Source organism: Pseudopodoces humilis, chromosome 3 (genome assembly GCF_049639895.1).
Source record: "Pseudopodoces humilis isolate 2021_Gansu_Grassland_sample_001 chromosome 3, ASM4963989v1, whole genome shotgun sequence".
NCBI classification, from domain to species: Eukaryota; Metazoa; Chordata; class Aves; order Passeriformes; family Paridae; genus Pseudopodoces; species Pseudopodoces humilis.
In genome coordinates this window covers 30,222,372-30,239,780 of record NC_142202.1, presented here as the reverse complement: position 1 = coordinate 30,239,780, position 17,409 = coordinate 30,222,372, and the positions used below count along the sequence as shown (strand labels likewise).

Below are 17,409 nucleotides of genomic sequence, written 5' to 3'. Positions count from 1 at the left end.
AAATGTTTGTACAGTATTGTCATGTAATTAGGATTTGCTGCAAACACACATTTACCTGCTACCTAAAATTACATGGCTGAGATTCAGGTATAAAAGTAAGGGATTTAGGCCTATATCCTCTCCTGTTCCCTTCTTTCCATGAATAGGAACATATTAGACACCCTTAAGTGTCCTCAAAAATGAGTTTTAAATAAATAAAATAGTTATAATAAATATAAGAGGAAGAAAAGTGTACAAAATAACTCCACTTTTTTGCATTCTGTGATTAAGTAAGATTTTTTTTTTATTTTAGGACTTAGAGAATGATGCAGAAACATGCAAAAGAAAAATGCAAGCAGCCTCTGCTCTTATAGATGGACTCAGTGGAGAGAAAGTTAGGTGGACTCAGCAAAGCAAGGAATTTAAATCTCATATTAAAAGGTATCAAATCCATTACAGCAAACAAAAAAGGAAATGCTTGTGAAAACTGAAGTGTTGGTAAACAATTTTGTAGCTTTAATTGTGGTACTTAATCTTCTTCCTGGAAATCTTAATACAGCAATATAATCAAATTAACTAGCCTGAAATTTGAATTTTCCTCCCATAACTAAGAATATATGGGTGCTGTGTGCCAGTATTTCACTTAAGAACAATACCTCTGATTTTTGAATTAGCTTCCAAAGGAGTTATTACTACAGCTGTTACATGCCTATATTACAGCTGCTTTTGCAGCCTCCCTAATACTGCACCTTGTTCTGATGTCACTGGGGAAGTGAAACCTTGACATAAGCTCAGCTTCTGTAGAACACTCATGTTACTATAAATTTCCTATGGGGAAATTGGGCATTTCTGATGTGAATTTCAGTAGAACTAGGTTTGTATCCTTGGTAAATATTGTATTTTGGACATATTTTTAATAAATAAACCATTTTCTTGTTTCCTTTAGGAAAGAAGGTATAGTGGTCATCAGGGCTTTGTTGTTTTGTAGGGTGGAGACAGTGTTTTCATAAAAACTGCTCATAAGTTTAGCCACAAAAATGCTCTGGAAACTTAACTTTTTTTAAAATCTTCTTATGTTTCAGAAGCTGGTTGTCTAAGTCATTAGAAATTGACTTTGTGCATCATCTTTTAATGGTGATTTTTCTTCCTATTTTTAGACTTGTGGGAGATATATTGCTCTGCACAGGCTTTCTTTCATACTGTGGACCTTTTAATCAAGACTTCAGGAACCTTTTACTTAAAGACTTATGGGAAACAGAGTTGAGAGCTCATAAAATCCCCTTTTCTGATGATTTGAACCTGATTTCTATGTTGGTAGATCAACCAACAGTAAGTTCTTGGTGCTTGGAGGGTTTAATTTGAATTTTCATTAGCATAGCCTATTACTGTTAGCCAGCATTATGCTTGCTTAGAGAAGAACTATAATCACCAATATTCCAAATATTGCTGTGCAGTGTACTTCTGTGGTTTTCAAATGCTCTTGTCAATTTCCACTAAATCTTGGTGTGGAAATAGTAACAAAACCCAAGAGAAACCAGTGATGCACAACAGAATTTCTCACCTCCTGCTGATCAATACCCAGTCAATCCCCAAACCATGATCAACCCTCTTCTAAGTAACTCCCCCAGTTTATACAGTGGATATGACATTCTATGGTATGTAATATCCCTTTGGCCAGTTGAGGTCAACTGTTCTGGCCATGCTCCCTCCCAGCTTTTTGTGCACCTGCTCCCTGGCAGAGCATGAAACAATGAAAAATCCTCGACTTAGAGTAAACACTACTGAGCAACAGCTAAAACATCACTGTGCCAACATAATTCTCACAATAAATCAGAAAAACACAGCACTGTAGTATCTACTAAGAAGAAATTGAACTTTCTTTCAGCCAAAACCAGGACATTTCTAAAACAGTGGCTTTAGTTGTAATTTAGAATAGAGTACATAAAGTCCTTTTATTCAATGTGAATGTATAAGAAATGGGCAAAGAGTGGGAAATTCCAGAATCTTCAAGTTTCTTTCAGTAAACATTAATTCCCAAAAGGTCCCTTAGACTAGTTTTTGCTTATTTAACCCCAATGTTTAATTTGTCTGTCAAGCTGTCTTTTGACATCCTCACTTACTTTAAAATATACTTTTTGTGTTTCTATATAGTTAAAAACATCCATAAAAATAAAATTCTGGAAATATTTTTATACCTGCATTAATAATTCTTCAGCAGGTTCAGATATGCATTCCCTTTGATATCCTTGTTACTTCTTAGAAAAATTTTAATTGAAGAAAAATTCCAGTGATAATTTATTCCGAACTACTCTTTTGTCTTCATCTCTTTTCATTTATTTTTTCTTTAGATCAGTGAGTGGAATCTTCAAGGACTGCCTGGAGATCACCTCTCAATTCAGAATGGTATCATTGTCACTAAGGCATCGAGATACCCACTCTTGGTAGACCCGCAAACTCAAGGAAAAGCGTGGGTTAAAAATAAAGAACAGGATAATGAATTACAGGTAAACAGTGTCTTAAAGGAATGGTGCACTCTATTATACTCCTTCAAATATTACTTCTTTAGAGGGAGGTTGCGTTTGAGTCAGTATGATCTGAGATAATTTTAACTTGTATAGAGACTGACAATTATGTAGATGCACCAGCACGAAATTTGAGAAAAACTGTAAATCCCACTCAAGAGCTTGGAAAAGACTATTCAACTTGTATGAATTCTAGCAAAAAGTATAAAAGTATTTTGTTCAAGATGAGTTAGTATGGTCCCAACACAAAAGCAGAAAAAGAGGTGATAGGTAAAACAAAAGAGTAAAATATGAAATTATTAAATGAGAGTAAATTGGGCCACTGTTGGTAACATTACAGATAAAGACAGGATAAGTTACAGCTCTGAAAGTATAGGCAAAGTGCCTCAAGTGTTGCAGTCCATAACTTAGGACCTGAGATGGTATTCATAATGAGGTTGTCAATACAAAAGGAGGTTGAGGAAATCCAGCTGAAGCCAAACCCATGAAAAATTTGCCTATCCTAACATTACTGCAATCTTCATAGCTCTTTTACAGATTAAGCCAATAGGATAAAGCACCTGCTTATTAAATATAATACAGAGATGTTCATGTGTCACCCTTTGCATCACAAATTATTTTTTCCCAAATGATGAGGCATGGCAAAAGGAATCTGCATTTTAAAAGCCTTAGCCTGGATGTTGAGAAAACTCATATGTCCTGAATATCAATAAATTTTGGAGGGTTTAGGATTACTTAATTATATAGCTTACTAGTTTATGCATGCTTTTAAATAATTTCATATAGTATTAATCCCGTTTCATGAAATATCAATCTGAATTCATAATATTATAGGAGTGATTAATTTTTCAGACTGAATTCAGATTTCCAGAAAGAATTTCTCAGCACTTCAAAGCCAAAATTAGAAAATCTAATCATTCTAGGACATAGAACAAAAAATTAAAGCCTAGGGGTCTCTGATTTCTAAAATATACATAACATCTTCAATATGCAATAAGCTGTACCAGTTTTATTTAGTACATTATTACTCTCAATGAAATTCTGAGGATTCAGTTACAGCCAACCTTTTAATTCACCTTTCTATGGTACTTTTAATTGTACACATGGAAGTGTTTCTGCATAAATTGCTGCATGGTCAATATTTCTAGTACTTTCTTTAAAATGCATCTAACAAAAGCAATGAAAAAATTTCCATGGTTAGGTCTGTGGTTTTCATGTAAGACTGTGAGGAAATACTTTGTCCTTACACCAATTTATAATTTTCTTTTTGAGGTAACAACTCTGAATGACAAATATTTCCGACAACACCTAGAAGACAGTCTTTCACTGGGACGATCACTCCTGATTGAAGATATAGAAGAAGAGTTGGATCCAGTCCTTGATAATATATTGGAAAAGAATTTCATAAAATCTGGATCTGCTTTTAAGGTTAGTAATCAAACAAAAGAAGTGGAATAAGTAGTTAGCCTTGTGAAAAATGTTATTTTACCATTGTTACAAGCACGTGCTGAATCAGGTAAACTTTGTATTCCATAGACATATGTAAAGAATAAAACTGAACTAATAAAATATAACAGACAAAGCCTCAGCTGTGTAGTAAGTTGGCAAGTCAAAACTATGAGTTTAACTACAAGAGTTATTACTGCAGATTCCAAACTGGAGCCAATTATACTTATCTGAGTAAATGCTTAAAATTCTTTCTACTGATTTTCAAGCAGTGCAAATATGCTTAAGGGAGTGGTTTGGTCCTACTCCTTCATAATCCAGGTATTTGAGGCCACCTTGGAGACTCATACGTTGGAGCCTCATATGTCCCTCACTGCCTCACAGCAGATGATCTTCAAGGTCCCTTCTAACACCAACAATTCAGTGATTCAGAACATATACAATATACACTAATCAGATTTTCTGTTGCACATGCAGCTTTTGAGTTAGACTCCTGTTTTGGAATATCTTAATTCTAAAAAAATTTATTTTGAATACTCTGAATAAATTTTTAGTTTCTTTGGAAAGATTCTTTGAAGCCTGCTTAGTTTTAATAAAGATTAAGTTTATGTCCAGTAATTTCTGTTCCATTGTTGGATCACATAGTTCCTTTTAGCTCGGACATAAGAGAATGATGATTTCTACAAAGGTCAGAAGTTTCTACTAATTTGAGGTGTGATTAGAAACCAAAGGGTTCTGAAGCTATTAATCATAATCCACAGTGAAAGTGATCCCTATATTTAGCTGGAGGGAAACACTACTTTTATAACATACTCTAACTCTTACATTTGGTCATTGATTTTTATTTTCATGACAAAATTGCATTGTGAAATAAATTTCCTCTCTTTGGCATTTCAAATAATGTAATTTTTTTTCTGCTCAATATTACTGAGTTTATTTTATTAAAGCTCATTTTCCTCTGTTTAATACTATTTTAACTTAATTCACAGGTGAAAGTTGGTGATAAGGAAGTAGATGTTATGAATTCATTTAGACTGTACATTACTACAAAGCTACCTAATCCTGCTTTCACACCTGAAATTAATGCAAAAACATCAATTATTGATTTTACTGTTACAATGAAAGGACTTGAGAATCAGTTACTGAGAAGAGTAATACTCACTGAAAAACAGGTAAGTTAACAGTACACATAAATCATAGTGATATTTAATTTTTTTCCATTTAATTGGTTTTGGTCTGTAGAAAAAATATTCAAATGGAAAAAGATATTAGCCATTTTCTAAAATTATATTCAAATTCAATATAGACATTTCCAAATGTCAGAAATACATTGGGAGGCTCTTAATATATATCTGACTGTCAGTATAACACAAACAATTAATCACCAGGATTTGACATTGATAAGATACATCATAAGATACTGAATAAACATGGCTTAAAAAAATTGGTATTACATGTTTTAGATACCAAGAAAAGTAAAATGTGTATTTCATGACTGGGTCCAACCCTTCCCCTGTATCATCAATCACAATTCATTCACTTGAAAAATCAGGAACTGAATTTTAAGTATCCCTCATAGTTGTAACCCATAAAACATCATGCCATTTTCTTGTTTTTCAATAACAGGAACTAGAGGCAGAACGAATTAAACTCATGGAAGATGTAACTTCTAATAAGAGGAAGATGAAAGAACTGGAAGACAATCTTCTTTACAAACTAAGTGCAACCAAAGGTTCCGTATCAAAGTATTAATCAGATTAGGCAGATAAAACTGATTCACACTAGGTCCTTTCCTTACAGATTTTGATTTATCCATCTAAGATACAATAAGAGAATGTACAATGGCAGGAGTATGAAGAATGAGGGACTTGGGGCTATAGCATGCCAAGCTCTATATGCAGCTCTAGACACCTAGTTGTTCAGTTTCACACCTAAACAAGTTTTGTGAAATACATCCATTTTTTTGAGAGCTTTCTGACCCTCAGATGAGATAAGATGTCTGATCATGGGCAAATCTTTGATCCATTAAAAATGTAAATTGGAATGGCCTGGCTTAAAATTGTCTTGAAACTCTTCTGCAGTACTTTATGAGCCTGAACATGATCACTTACTATCTCTGATGGAAAAAGAATCTTGTAACAGAAAATCCGTGAGTAACTGATGGAGATTGATGAATACTGTTGAGCGACTATTTCCCGTAAGATCCTAAGTCTTTTTTACTTTGAGAGTGCCAATGAATAGACTTCAAAATAATTTTAATGATTTGTTGACTATGTAGGTTGTGTGCATAAGATAGGTGACTTCTCTAGTACATGCTGCAAAGCTGTTGGTATAAACACATTTAAAATGTTTTGAATGAATTTGCATAAATTTGTTGGGTGTAAAACTAATTTTTAGTTATACATGTCCTGTTTGGTCTCTGTTTTAGAAGCTTTCTGTTATTCAGTAAATAATTTCATTTTTAAAATAAATAATTAGTGTGATTTGGCCTCTTATATATATGTATGAAGTAAAAATATTGTTACAAAAATGTTGCAAACATCCAGTATATTACTTTTCAGGTTCGCTGGTGGATGATGAATCCTTAATTGGTGTCCTGCAAATAACTAAGCAAACAGCTGCTGAAATAGCTGTGAAGTTGTCTGGGGCAGCAGAAACTGAAGTGAAGATTAACACTGCTCAGGAGGAATATCGACCTGTTGCTACACGTGGAAGCATTCTTTATTTCCTTCTTACAGCAATGAGCATGGTCAATAATATGTATCAAACTTCACTGGCTCAGTTCTTGAAGCTATTTGATCAATCCATAGCCAAGTAGGAAGACACTGATTTTTCTTACTATTCAGATGTTTGCCATTCCAATCTATTTGCTCTTAATTATGTGGGGTTTTTGTGCTTTCTTATAATTATTTAGGTCTAAGAAGTCTCCTGTGGCTCAGAAAAGAATCTCAAATATTATTGAGCATCTTACCTTTGAAATTCACTCATATTCTGTTAGAGGCCTGTATGAAAACCACAAATTCCTCTTTACCCTCCTCCTGGCTTTAAAAATTGATATTGAGAGAGGGTATGTGGAAAACAGAGAGTTCCAAACTCTCATTAGAGGTAAGTTTAAAATATTGTTATGTGTAGAGCTAATTCAATTTTTTTAACTTTTATGCCGTTTCAAAGTCTTATTTCCTTGTCTACATGGTTTCTAAAATCATTTCTGTGGGAACTGGGCTTATTCAGCTTGGCAAAAGGAAGGCTTAGAGGAGACCCAATAGTAGCCTTCCAACACCTGTGAGAAGGCCATTAACAAGGCTAAATTATCCTTTGGTATGAAATAAATGCTAAGTACACAAGAGTACAGTTAGTATCCCAGAGAAAATTACTTAGGTCAAAATGCATAATTTAAAAAGAAGTATCAGTTATATCTTGACCCCTGGAATATCATACATTTAATCAGAAAGTACATTTCATCCTGTGTTTTTATCCACAGGAGGCGCAGCTTTGGATCTACAGGCTTGCCCACCCAAACCATGTCGCTGGATTCTTGACATGGTATGGCTAAATCTAGTAGAGTTGAACAAACTTCCACAGTTTGAAGAAATTTTGGACCAGGTGATATTTTCTAATTATCTTTTTAATGTTGTTATCCAGTTTTGTCATCATAATTATGTTTCCACAATTAATACAGAATAACATCATAGAGAAACAATTAGGTAGCATGCATGAATGGTGGTGTCTTCATTTATCTTCTGTATGGTATTTGGTATTATATTAATTGAGGTAGAAAAAGAAGAGAAGGAACAGGTGCAAAGGAAAATGGAAATCAATAAAAGAGATATAAAATAAAAAGATAGAGATATCAAAAAGGCTTGTAAAATTAATATGAGTGTCGGGTTTTAAGTTACAATGTTGTCTGTATTGATTCTGGTGTATATTTACAAGTGAGCGGTTTGCTGCTTGTTTTTAAATACTCATTTCCGTTCTAAGGTTAATGTGCTGTGCAGATATTATAAGCTGGCTACAAATGTATTGTTTTATGTAGATATACATGAACTTATATGCATGTAAGCTTGTTACATGTTCAATTTGGTAAATTTGTATTTCATTTTTTTAATGTAGTTAAACCACTCCCCATAGCATTTCTTGTATCTAAGCATACCTTGTTAATCAGGCTAATTTCAAGGACAGTAAGTTCTCCTTGCTTTTACAGCATTGACCAGCCAAGTCCATTTTGTGATGGCACATGTTGCCCTGGAGAGTAGCAGACATTTTAGCTAAATGGTTACCTGCAAGTGGTCCTGGCTGTTTCTAAACCCTGTATCAAGGCCAGAATTGGATACATACCAGCCCAATTCTTCCAGTTTTTGGTTTCTTGAGGTATCAAAATAGAATATTAAGTTAAGAGAAAATTGGAGGAGCTTTAGTTGGGTTGTTTGATCTGGGTTGTTAGGGCACCAGAACCCATTTCTAGAAAACTCCTTTCACCAGGGATTTTCTAGAATGTGTGCAAACAAAATTTTAGACTCCAAAATACTTAGGTGACCATGTTACCCCAAAAGCTCTCCTTTTTAAATTAGTATTTTAGCACTGCCTTACTTTTTCCACATAGTTGCAAAGTTAAAAAGTGACAATTAAAATTATTTCTGTAATAAATAGAAACGGAATATGGGAGGGTGCCAACTAGGATATCAATTAAAAATGCAAATATTGTAAAAATATCTTCTTAATAATTATTTTTATCCATTAGAAATGCTGTTCTTTTTGATTCGTCATATTAAATACAACTGTATCATTATTCACTTAGATGAAACAGAAAATTATCTAAAGTGACCAAAAAAAGACTGAGAATGGTATGCCCAGTTCTCAAGAGGTTTCCTATGCTTTTCTTTTTTCATGCTAGTTTCAATTTGGTTTTCTTCTCTAAAAAAAATAAGTCCCAGATGCCTAATTTAATATAGACATCTGCTTTAAATCTTTATCAATTCATTCTTTGCTCTTTTTCCAGTGATCTGAGAATATTGCAGTAGGTGACCCTCCTCAGTCACTGCATTAAAGGCTCAGTTGCATTTTCACTATGTTCTGTACACTAGTATTCCTTATCCAATTAGGTGAGGAATTCTAAGAGGTACATATAGTTGTGATCATATTTGTGGTCAGGTTTACTCTTTCTCAAGCCAAAAGCTTACCAGAATCTGTTAATTTGTGATTCATTGGCTGGCTAGCCTGGGACGGATTTTTCTGGTCCTCTTCATATTTTGTGACCAAAAGGAATTAATTAATCAATCACAGTGTTTTCCTCTTGTAGTATAGAATTCTCCTGCTCATTACTGATTTTTTTAAAGTAGGTGCATGTGTTTGGTAGGGGAATGCGTAAATAACTGACTGGCTTGAGAGCCTGCATCTTAACACTGATTGCAGCAATTGAATTAATGTTATTTGTAATATTTTAATTGCTGTTCACTTGGCATATGTCTTAAATGCTATAGGCAATGTTACTTGTAATACATCCTAATATATAATAATGGCCTCTCATTAGAAGTGACATTTGCAATGTGATTTTACTGCAACTGAAATATATTTATTTGTGTGCTAATATAATATATTTAGATAGCTGAAAATGATAAGGTGTGGAAAAGCTGGTTTGATAAAGATGCCCCTGAGGAAGAAATTATGCCTGATGGATACAGTGATTCACTTGACACCTTTCGCAAGCTTTTACTCATCAGGTGAGCATCTTCAGAAATTTTGGGAAATCACATGGCTGCAACACATCTCAACCTATCAGTATGCTATTATCATAATACTGTAGCTTTAGTTATCTCTGGGTGACATTAAATACCAATTCACTCATATGAAATATGTTTTTATTCAATTGCTTCAGAGCTATCCTCTGCCATCTAAAGGCATTTATAGAAAATATTTTTTATAGCTTTGCTTTTACATCAGGAGAAATGGAAACTGGGAACCATATTACAACCTTCTTTGAGAAGCCCATGAAAAAGTAGAATATTCCAGATAGTTTTCAATTTTTAAAAAATTTCTTTTAAAATTCACTATTTTAAATACCTCTAAACAAGTATTAAAAAATTAAATAAAAAAGAGAGATGGTGAAAATCAAAATAAGTATTCAAAATCCTATATGAAAAGTGTACTATAAGTTATATTTTTTGCATCATATAAGACCTCTAAGATCTTGGGATAAAATGGATTTCCCCAAAGAAGCATTCAGCTGCCTTATCAGATCTCAGCATGAGATCATATTTTCCTCCATTTGTTGCATACTTTCCAAGTGCTGTAACAAATAAAACAGAGATACTATGAAATACCCCAACAATATTATTTATCAGACCATGATTTGTCTTTGGAGCGGATTCAACCTGTGCAGTAAAAAAGGCTAGAATCTGATGGAAATACCATATTGTTAAATGCTCTACACCCTAAGAGGTGTAAGGGAGGGACCATCTAAGTCCTAAGCATTTAAATAATCTTCAAAAACTGAAGATTTGCAAAGTAATATATTTTATCCAGAAGTAGTTGTTTGTTTGTTTTTTCATGGGAAAAACACTCATCACCAACACAAGTGCAATCCAGTGCTAAAGAATTGAGTTTGTACCCTAAAAGACTAACAGACACAATGAATCATCTGCAGAATTTTACTAAAGGGCAAAACCAATATTTCCCTCTTTGTGTTCTCAAATACAAAAGTTCTGCTTAAAATGAAGAATGACCCAAGCCAGTGAAAGTACCTAGAACAGAAAATTCCAATGCAGTTAAGGCAAAACTGTAAGCAACTGGAAAGTATCAAAAGTATAGGGAAGACCATCAGCTCTGCCTATTATTATATCTGTAAAGACAAACCTGCAAACATATATATGAATGTGTGTGTATGCATACATATACATACATATTATGATTTTAAAAATCCCTCTATTTGATAAAAATAGCATTTCTAATTTGAGTTGGATCTTGGAGGAAGAGGCAGTGAATTTATACCTTTGTGTGTATTTTAATTTCTAGGTCTTGGTGTCCAGACCGAACACTTTCCCAAGCCAGGAAATATATTGCAAGCTCCTTGGATGAGAAATATACAGAGCCAGTTATTTTGAATTTAAGAAAAACTTGGGAAGAAAGTGACATGCGAACACCTCTCATCTGTTTCTTGTCTATGGGATCAGACCCAACTGATCAGATTAATTCCTTGTCTAGGAAGCTTAATTTGGGTATGAAAGTAATTATTCATTGTCATATGTTAAAACACAGAGGGACAATGTAAGTAATTTCAGAGATATTTTTTTCTGGGAAGTATTTCTTATATTCTCTTGCACTACTTTTTTATTTCTGAAACATCATCCTAGAGATAAAATAATATTTTATACGGAAGACAGTATGCTAAGAACCATTCTGTGTGAAGTTGGACAGTAATTCAAGTCTTTTTTAATAAATTGCTATCATCCTTCCCAGTGCTGATAACTTTTCGTAAGCAATTATTTAAAAATTCTGTTATGGTGAGAGGCAATAATATTTTATTGTTTTATCTCTTAAGAGTAGGTAACTTAAAAATCAGTAATCTGCATAGAAGATTACTTTGTAACAAAAAACAGCTGCAAGATCTACATTTGTATATTCTGATCTGTAGTTCTACATTATGTGGAAGTTTTGAAAAACTGTGAATACAAACTGAGTTGGGAGTAGATCCCATATATTCTTGACATTAGTCACATTACTGTGTTCATAAATGCAGTTTTACATCTTTGCATTGTGTTTATGACCACTGGAAAAAAAAATCTTTGTTCATATTTCAAATCCTATGTTCTTGTTAAAATTTGGCACAAATTCACATTCACATTCACAGTCACAACATCAGTCACTGTTTTTAACTTCTATAAGTATTGTGTATGTGTTCAAGTATTTCAATGTTGTTATACAAAATGTCAGTGTTTAGAAAATTTATACAAAATAGCATGATGGTGAAGGGATTCTGTTTTCATAAGTATATGTTTTTGCATTACATTTATTTAATTGTGCTGTATTTATATCACTGGTTTTTGGACTGAATTGAAATTCTTTTTCGCAATAATGTAAGTTCATTAATCTTATATTGTCAAATATGTTATAGAATGTAGGACCATCTCAATGGGCCAAGGACAAGAGGTTCATGCGCGCAAACTCATGGAGGTATCAATGGAACAGGTAGGTAAAAACCTTACAATATAAGTTGATTGTCTGTTTAGCATTCAGTCTATAATTCTATGTTACTGTCAAATGTATCTCAGGTGACCATGTCTTTTTGAATGCCTGAGTTTAAAAACATTTCTCTGTAGCATATATATGTGACAGTGAAGTCCAAGCCAATACTTCTGGCAGCAGTGCTACTGAACAGCTTTCCAAAAGCAGCACATTCCTTACTTATCACTATACTATTAACGAAGCGTAAAAGGACATTGGGGCCTGGTACTGTCCTGCAGATCCCACCTCTTTACTGGAATTTTTTTAATTTTTCCTCTCCCATATAAGAGACATCTGGATGTTGCGTAGCATCTGCTAAATAAAATGGTGAGTGTACATGTAACTTAAAGTTGATGTGCTTAAAGTTGAAGCACATCTGCAGAAGGATGTGCTTCCTCCTAATACTGTTTCACATCTTCCTTACAAATCTGCTAGTGACAGGACCTCTTACTCACCAGCATTTGGTGTCTCTTCTTTGTTTCTTTAATTGTTAATCCTTTGGCTTTGAGTCCCAATAATGTCTAAGAATTTCTAAACAATACATAAGAGTTTTTCTTTAAATGTTGTCATGTATTTTGTTAATGCAGATGATATTCCCCAACAGTATAACAGTAGAACTATGAAAAACCTAAACAGCAGCTACAGAGAGATAGTAATTGAAACAGCAAATACAATATAAAGTTATAGTGCAAAGGTGGTACCTTCTTGTCAGCTGGATATAGGGATTTTGAGAGAGATGGGACCACTTGAAGATGTCTTAAAGCATGATTTATTACTCTTCTTCTACAGTCTCTTGAAGGAGTGAGAACGTCTTCACTGTATTTGGCAGATGTTCGTAGTCAGTGGTCACAAGACCACAGGTTACAAGATCTCTTAAAGGTTAATTAGCCAGTAAACTACTGACACAAAGAATGTTTCTACATTCACACCAATAGTTAATTTTGTCTTATATATCTTTGCCGCAGTGCGGACTTGCTTAACCAATCATATAATGACACACGAAACTACTTGCTGCATTTTAAAACTTCTTATTACCTTTATGACTATTTCTGTATCTTAACTTTAAAACCGTAAAACTTTCTAGTACCTAACTTAATGTCTCTGTCTAAACTACAAACCCACATTCTTGCTTATGGTCTCTAAATCCAGAAGCCTTTTCCAAGGTCTCAGGTTGAACCCTGTATTCATTTCTGTATTTGAGCTTGCATGCACAAGACTTTGAGAATTTTCTGTGCTTGGAATTCCCACAGCTGAACACTTTAAGGAGTTGTGGACAATCTTTCAAGTGAAGACATACAGCCATAATTGCCTGCAAACTCAAAATATGGGGAATCAGTTGTACACGTGCATTTTGGAGGGCTAGAATATCTCCCTCAATAGAGAGAAAATATCTCTCTTATCTCCCTTATAAGGGAGATAATAATATCCTTATTATCTCCCTTAGTAGAGAGTATTGTTGTATAGATGTACCAATTTGGAAAAAGAGAAAAAAATAAATTTCTTTATAGCAAACAACAATTTATATTATATGTAAGTGCACACATACATCTACTATTTCTTTATTCGTATGTCTAGAATGGTCACTGTCAACTTCCAGTACACTGCAATGGTGAAAAATGGAGCATCCCTTTCTTTCACCCTTAATTTGAAGCAAAAGGACGCTCAAAGCAGTACTCCAGTAGAGATATCAGTAACAATTTCTGAACTACATGCCTTAGTGCTGAAGGGAGGAACATGTGGACATCAGATTTGAAGCTACAAAACAGAATTAGTGAATATGAAGACAAATACCTATTTATTTTGTTTTGTACCTCTGGCCAAGAGTATATAAGATGATTAAAAGTGCTGTGCTGTGTTACAGGAAGTCTGATACATTTGGAAATGTACCAAATTGATTAAAGATCTCCCTCAAAAAAGTTGGAGATAAATTTTTCCTCATAAAAGATGGAAAAAAACTACCTTAATTTAATCTTCTTTTCTAATATCTATCAATTCACCATAAATATTTCAATTATGTATTTTCACCAACAGTAACTGATTTATTTTTAAATGAGCTAAAACAAAATTGCTAAAATGAAATTACAAGCTGTAATGAAATCCACTGTCCATCACTATTTAGAACTGATTAAATAAAGGCTTCCTAATTCAGCAAGCTTCTAAAGTGATGCTAAAAAAAGCTGATTGAATTTAAATTCATAAGCAGAAGTTTAGATAGACAATAATCAAACTAGAGCTTGCATGCAATTTGAGAGATGAATAAGATCAAAATAAGTGGAAGTTGAATTTCATACAAATGCCTTTATTAGAGATAAACTAATTAGAGTTAGAAACTTTTAGGGTCTTATTACTGCTTTACACTTACTTTAGGTTGTTATAAACAAATCAGTTTTTAAAAATATGTATTACTTAAATTTCAGCTGTTACTTTTGCATTCACATTCTTCTGTATCTGAGGACAGAATTGCTTATCACTGGTGTTTTGCTGGGAGAGTACAGGAACTTCCTTTTGCCACTAGATAGCACTGATACTTTACTTAAAATATTGACTCTGGTTATGTTATTTTCATTGAGAACAAGAAAATGTGGAAATAACTTTTGTACTAATTCTTCCTATTTGCTTTATCTGTGCCAATATCCTATAATAACAAAAGAGAATGTATATTCAGGAACAGAACAAAAGTTATAAAAAAAAATACATGGAAAACCAAATCTGATTCTTATATAGACAGTTGGCTTCAGCATTATGAATAATTTGTTCTAAATTTTATATGGTAATAGTTGCTATCCTTGTTTAGGGAGGCTGGGTGTTACTTCAGAATTGTCACCTTGGACTGGATTTCATGGATGAATTACTGGAGACAATTCTTACTGCTGAGATCCAGAATGACACATTTCGAGTTTGGATAACTACTGAACAACATCCTAAATTCCCAATTACACTGCTACAGGTTTGTTCAAATATTTCATTCAGGTACTTAATGAAGATTATTCAAATTAGTCACGTAAATAGCAGTGAAAAAAATGGAGGGAAAAATTGCAAAACCCAAGAAAAAAATGTGTTACAATGGAAATATCATTTCAAAGGTTGCTTACCAGTAACTGGAAGGTTATTTACCAGTAACCAGAAGTTCTTGATGATGCATTATGTATGTATGAGTCCACAATAATTCTGTACACAGGAGCACTTCAATAAAAACTATTTGGCTTTACTTGTATCCCTTTTTGCCCAACCAGATGCTTTGTGGACAGATTAATGCCTGCAAACATTTTTCCAGAGAAGGATTCCAGATTCCTCTATAATAAATAAATGAAGTATTAATAGGACAGAACATACATTGATAACACATCTTAGAGAACATCGTCTACCCAATTTCTTTGGATAAACTATAAATGTCTGTTCTGTAGATCTCAAGGATACACTTTTTGTCAGAACCAGGAAAATTGCCTGAAGTCTTAAAAAATACACTTAAGTCACTGATGATAGTTCCCAACACTCACAGTGGGTCATAATGCTACTTAATATCTACTGTAATAACTGTATGTTGACATTTCTATGTTCCCTTTCCTCTAAAAAACAGTGTAAGTCTCCTTAGTCATTCTCATTCTCTCTGAATAAAAATAGATGCCTCACCTGATATCCAGGGTGTGAAGGGGAGTAGGACTCCTGTCTTGAAAGAGTGTAGAGAAAACCTTCAGTAGGAATTGTCTGTCACCATGGTCTGTGTATAGAAAGTGAGCTGTATGGAATCCTATGTTCTCACAACAGAACATGAAATCACCCTGCATCTCCAAGTGGTTTATGAATAGTGTGGTATATGGACATAGAGTTTTCTAAAAGTGAGAAAAGAGACCTCAAGAGGGTTGCTAGATGAATCTTCACTGCATTTATCTCAAATATTTCACATGTGATTTCCCACTATATAATGTCATGTTACCTGTTAAAATATTAACATATTCAGGGATTACAGAACAAGAATAACTGACAAACCAAAGCCCTTTCTCAGAAGAAAAGAGAACAATTTGCTTTGCTCCTTTTAATATAAAATTTTCATCAAAAACTGAATAGGATATCCTTTGAAATATGAAAACATTGATTTTCAAGTGTTCCAATTCACTCCAACAGTAACAGGAACACAATAGAGTGTGTCCATGGGCTGCCTGGCCTTTACTGTCCTTTCTGTGCAAGCTACCATGTTACTCAAGCTAGACAGACAAGTACTTAGAAATGGAGAGGAAAAAAACCCTTTATTTTTATTTTAATTCCTCCAGCACTTTTAGTTGTCTTGAGCAACAGATTCTGGTAGGCCAGTCTGTGTCTGAAATAATAAATTGTTCCATGAGCATTATCCAGCACTGGAATGCAATAGCCCATAGGGGTAAATAGTTACAACACTCTCTGATGTGAAAACCTGTGCTTACTGGCACTTTTCTGAGGGAGCTCGGGACTTCTGACCAGCGAACTAATATGATTTTTCAGAAGCCATTTATCGTTTACATTACACACTTATTTGTACATTCTAAAACTACTGTTCACATGATCATGTATATTTTCATTGGTGCCCCTATCCTGTCCACATACTCTTCACGCAGCCCTTGGGGCACAGGATTGGTTACAGTCCAAGTCTTCAACTGCCCTCTGTTATCTGGCTCTTGTGGTCCTGCTTTCTTGTTTTCCAGCCTCTTCTTTCTTATTTTTAGAATAGCTTATGTCTCAGCAACCTTGAGAAATTCCAGAGGGTCTGATAATAAACTCTAAATACAGTTTGGCTGGAGAATATCATGGCCCAATCTGTTCAGTTACAGTGCTACACTTTTCCAAATAATTTGCAGATATGGTTTGAAAATTAAAATTATGTAACCACTCTTCCCATTAGGCAGTTTGCATGAAACTAAGGGGCAGAATTCTAATGGACTGTGGCAATTTACTGCCACAAATATGGATTCAATGCCTGCTGACCACAGTGCTCAGGAATATTCTCTGATGAATCTAATTTGCTGCCTTAGACAGCCACAGAGTCCAGAGTAGCCACTGTGAACATAAAGATCTGATCTGAGGAGGAGTGAGATTTCTTTGTATTTACTGTGAAGTTCTGGGAACAGAAATAAAATGCTGTTCTTGACATTTATATGGGATGCTTCTCTTCCATCATTCAGTCATTGAATCAGGGATACAAAAGCCTTCTGAAAAGTATGGTGACTGCTTTTATGTCATTGATGAAAATTTTTAGGTCCATGGCCAAGTGTCA

At 34.0% G+C, this 17,409-nt stretch overlaps 1 protein-coding gene across 1 annotated transcript in view; it reads left to right on the top strand.

Moving 5' to 3' along the window:
• The window catches only part of DNAH8 (dynein axonemal heavy chain 8), a 126,046-nt gene that overhangs the window by 93,497 nt on the left and 15,140 nt on the right, over positions 1–17,409 (top strand). The window contains exons 72-84 of the mRNA XM_088052644.1: positions 293–420; positions 1,137–1,308; positions 2,328–2,483; positions 3,774–3,929; positions 4,937–5,119; positions 5,574–5,679; positions 6,509–6,761; positions 6,862–7,052; positions 7,429–7,550; positions 9,546–9,664; positions 10,956–11,158; positions 12,055–12,128; positions 14,959–15,111. Coding sequence (XP_087908770.1) covers positions 293–420; positions 1,137–1,308; positions 2,328–2,483; positions 3,774–3,929; positions 4,937–5,119; positions 5,574–5,679; positions 6,509–6,761; positions 6,862–7,052; positions 7,429–7,550; positions 9,546–9,664; positions 10,956–11,158; positions 12,055–12,128; positions 14,959–15,111 — 2,016 coding nt within the window. The remainder of the gene's footprint in view (positions 1–292; positions 421–1,136; positions 1,309–2,327; positions 2,484–3,773; positions 3,930–4,936; positions 5,120–5,573; positions 5,680–6,508; positions 6,762–6,861; positions 7,053–7,428; positions 7,551–9,545; positions 9,665–10,955; positions 11,159–12,054; positions 12,129–14,958; positions 15,112–17,409) is intronic.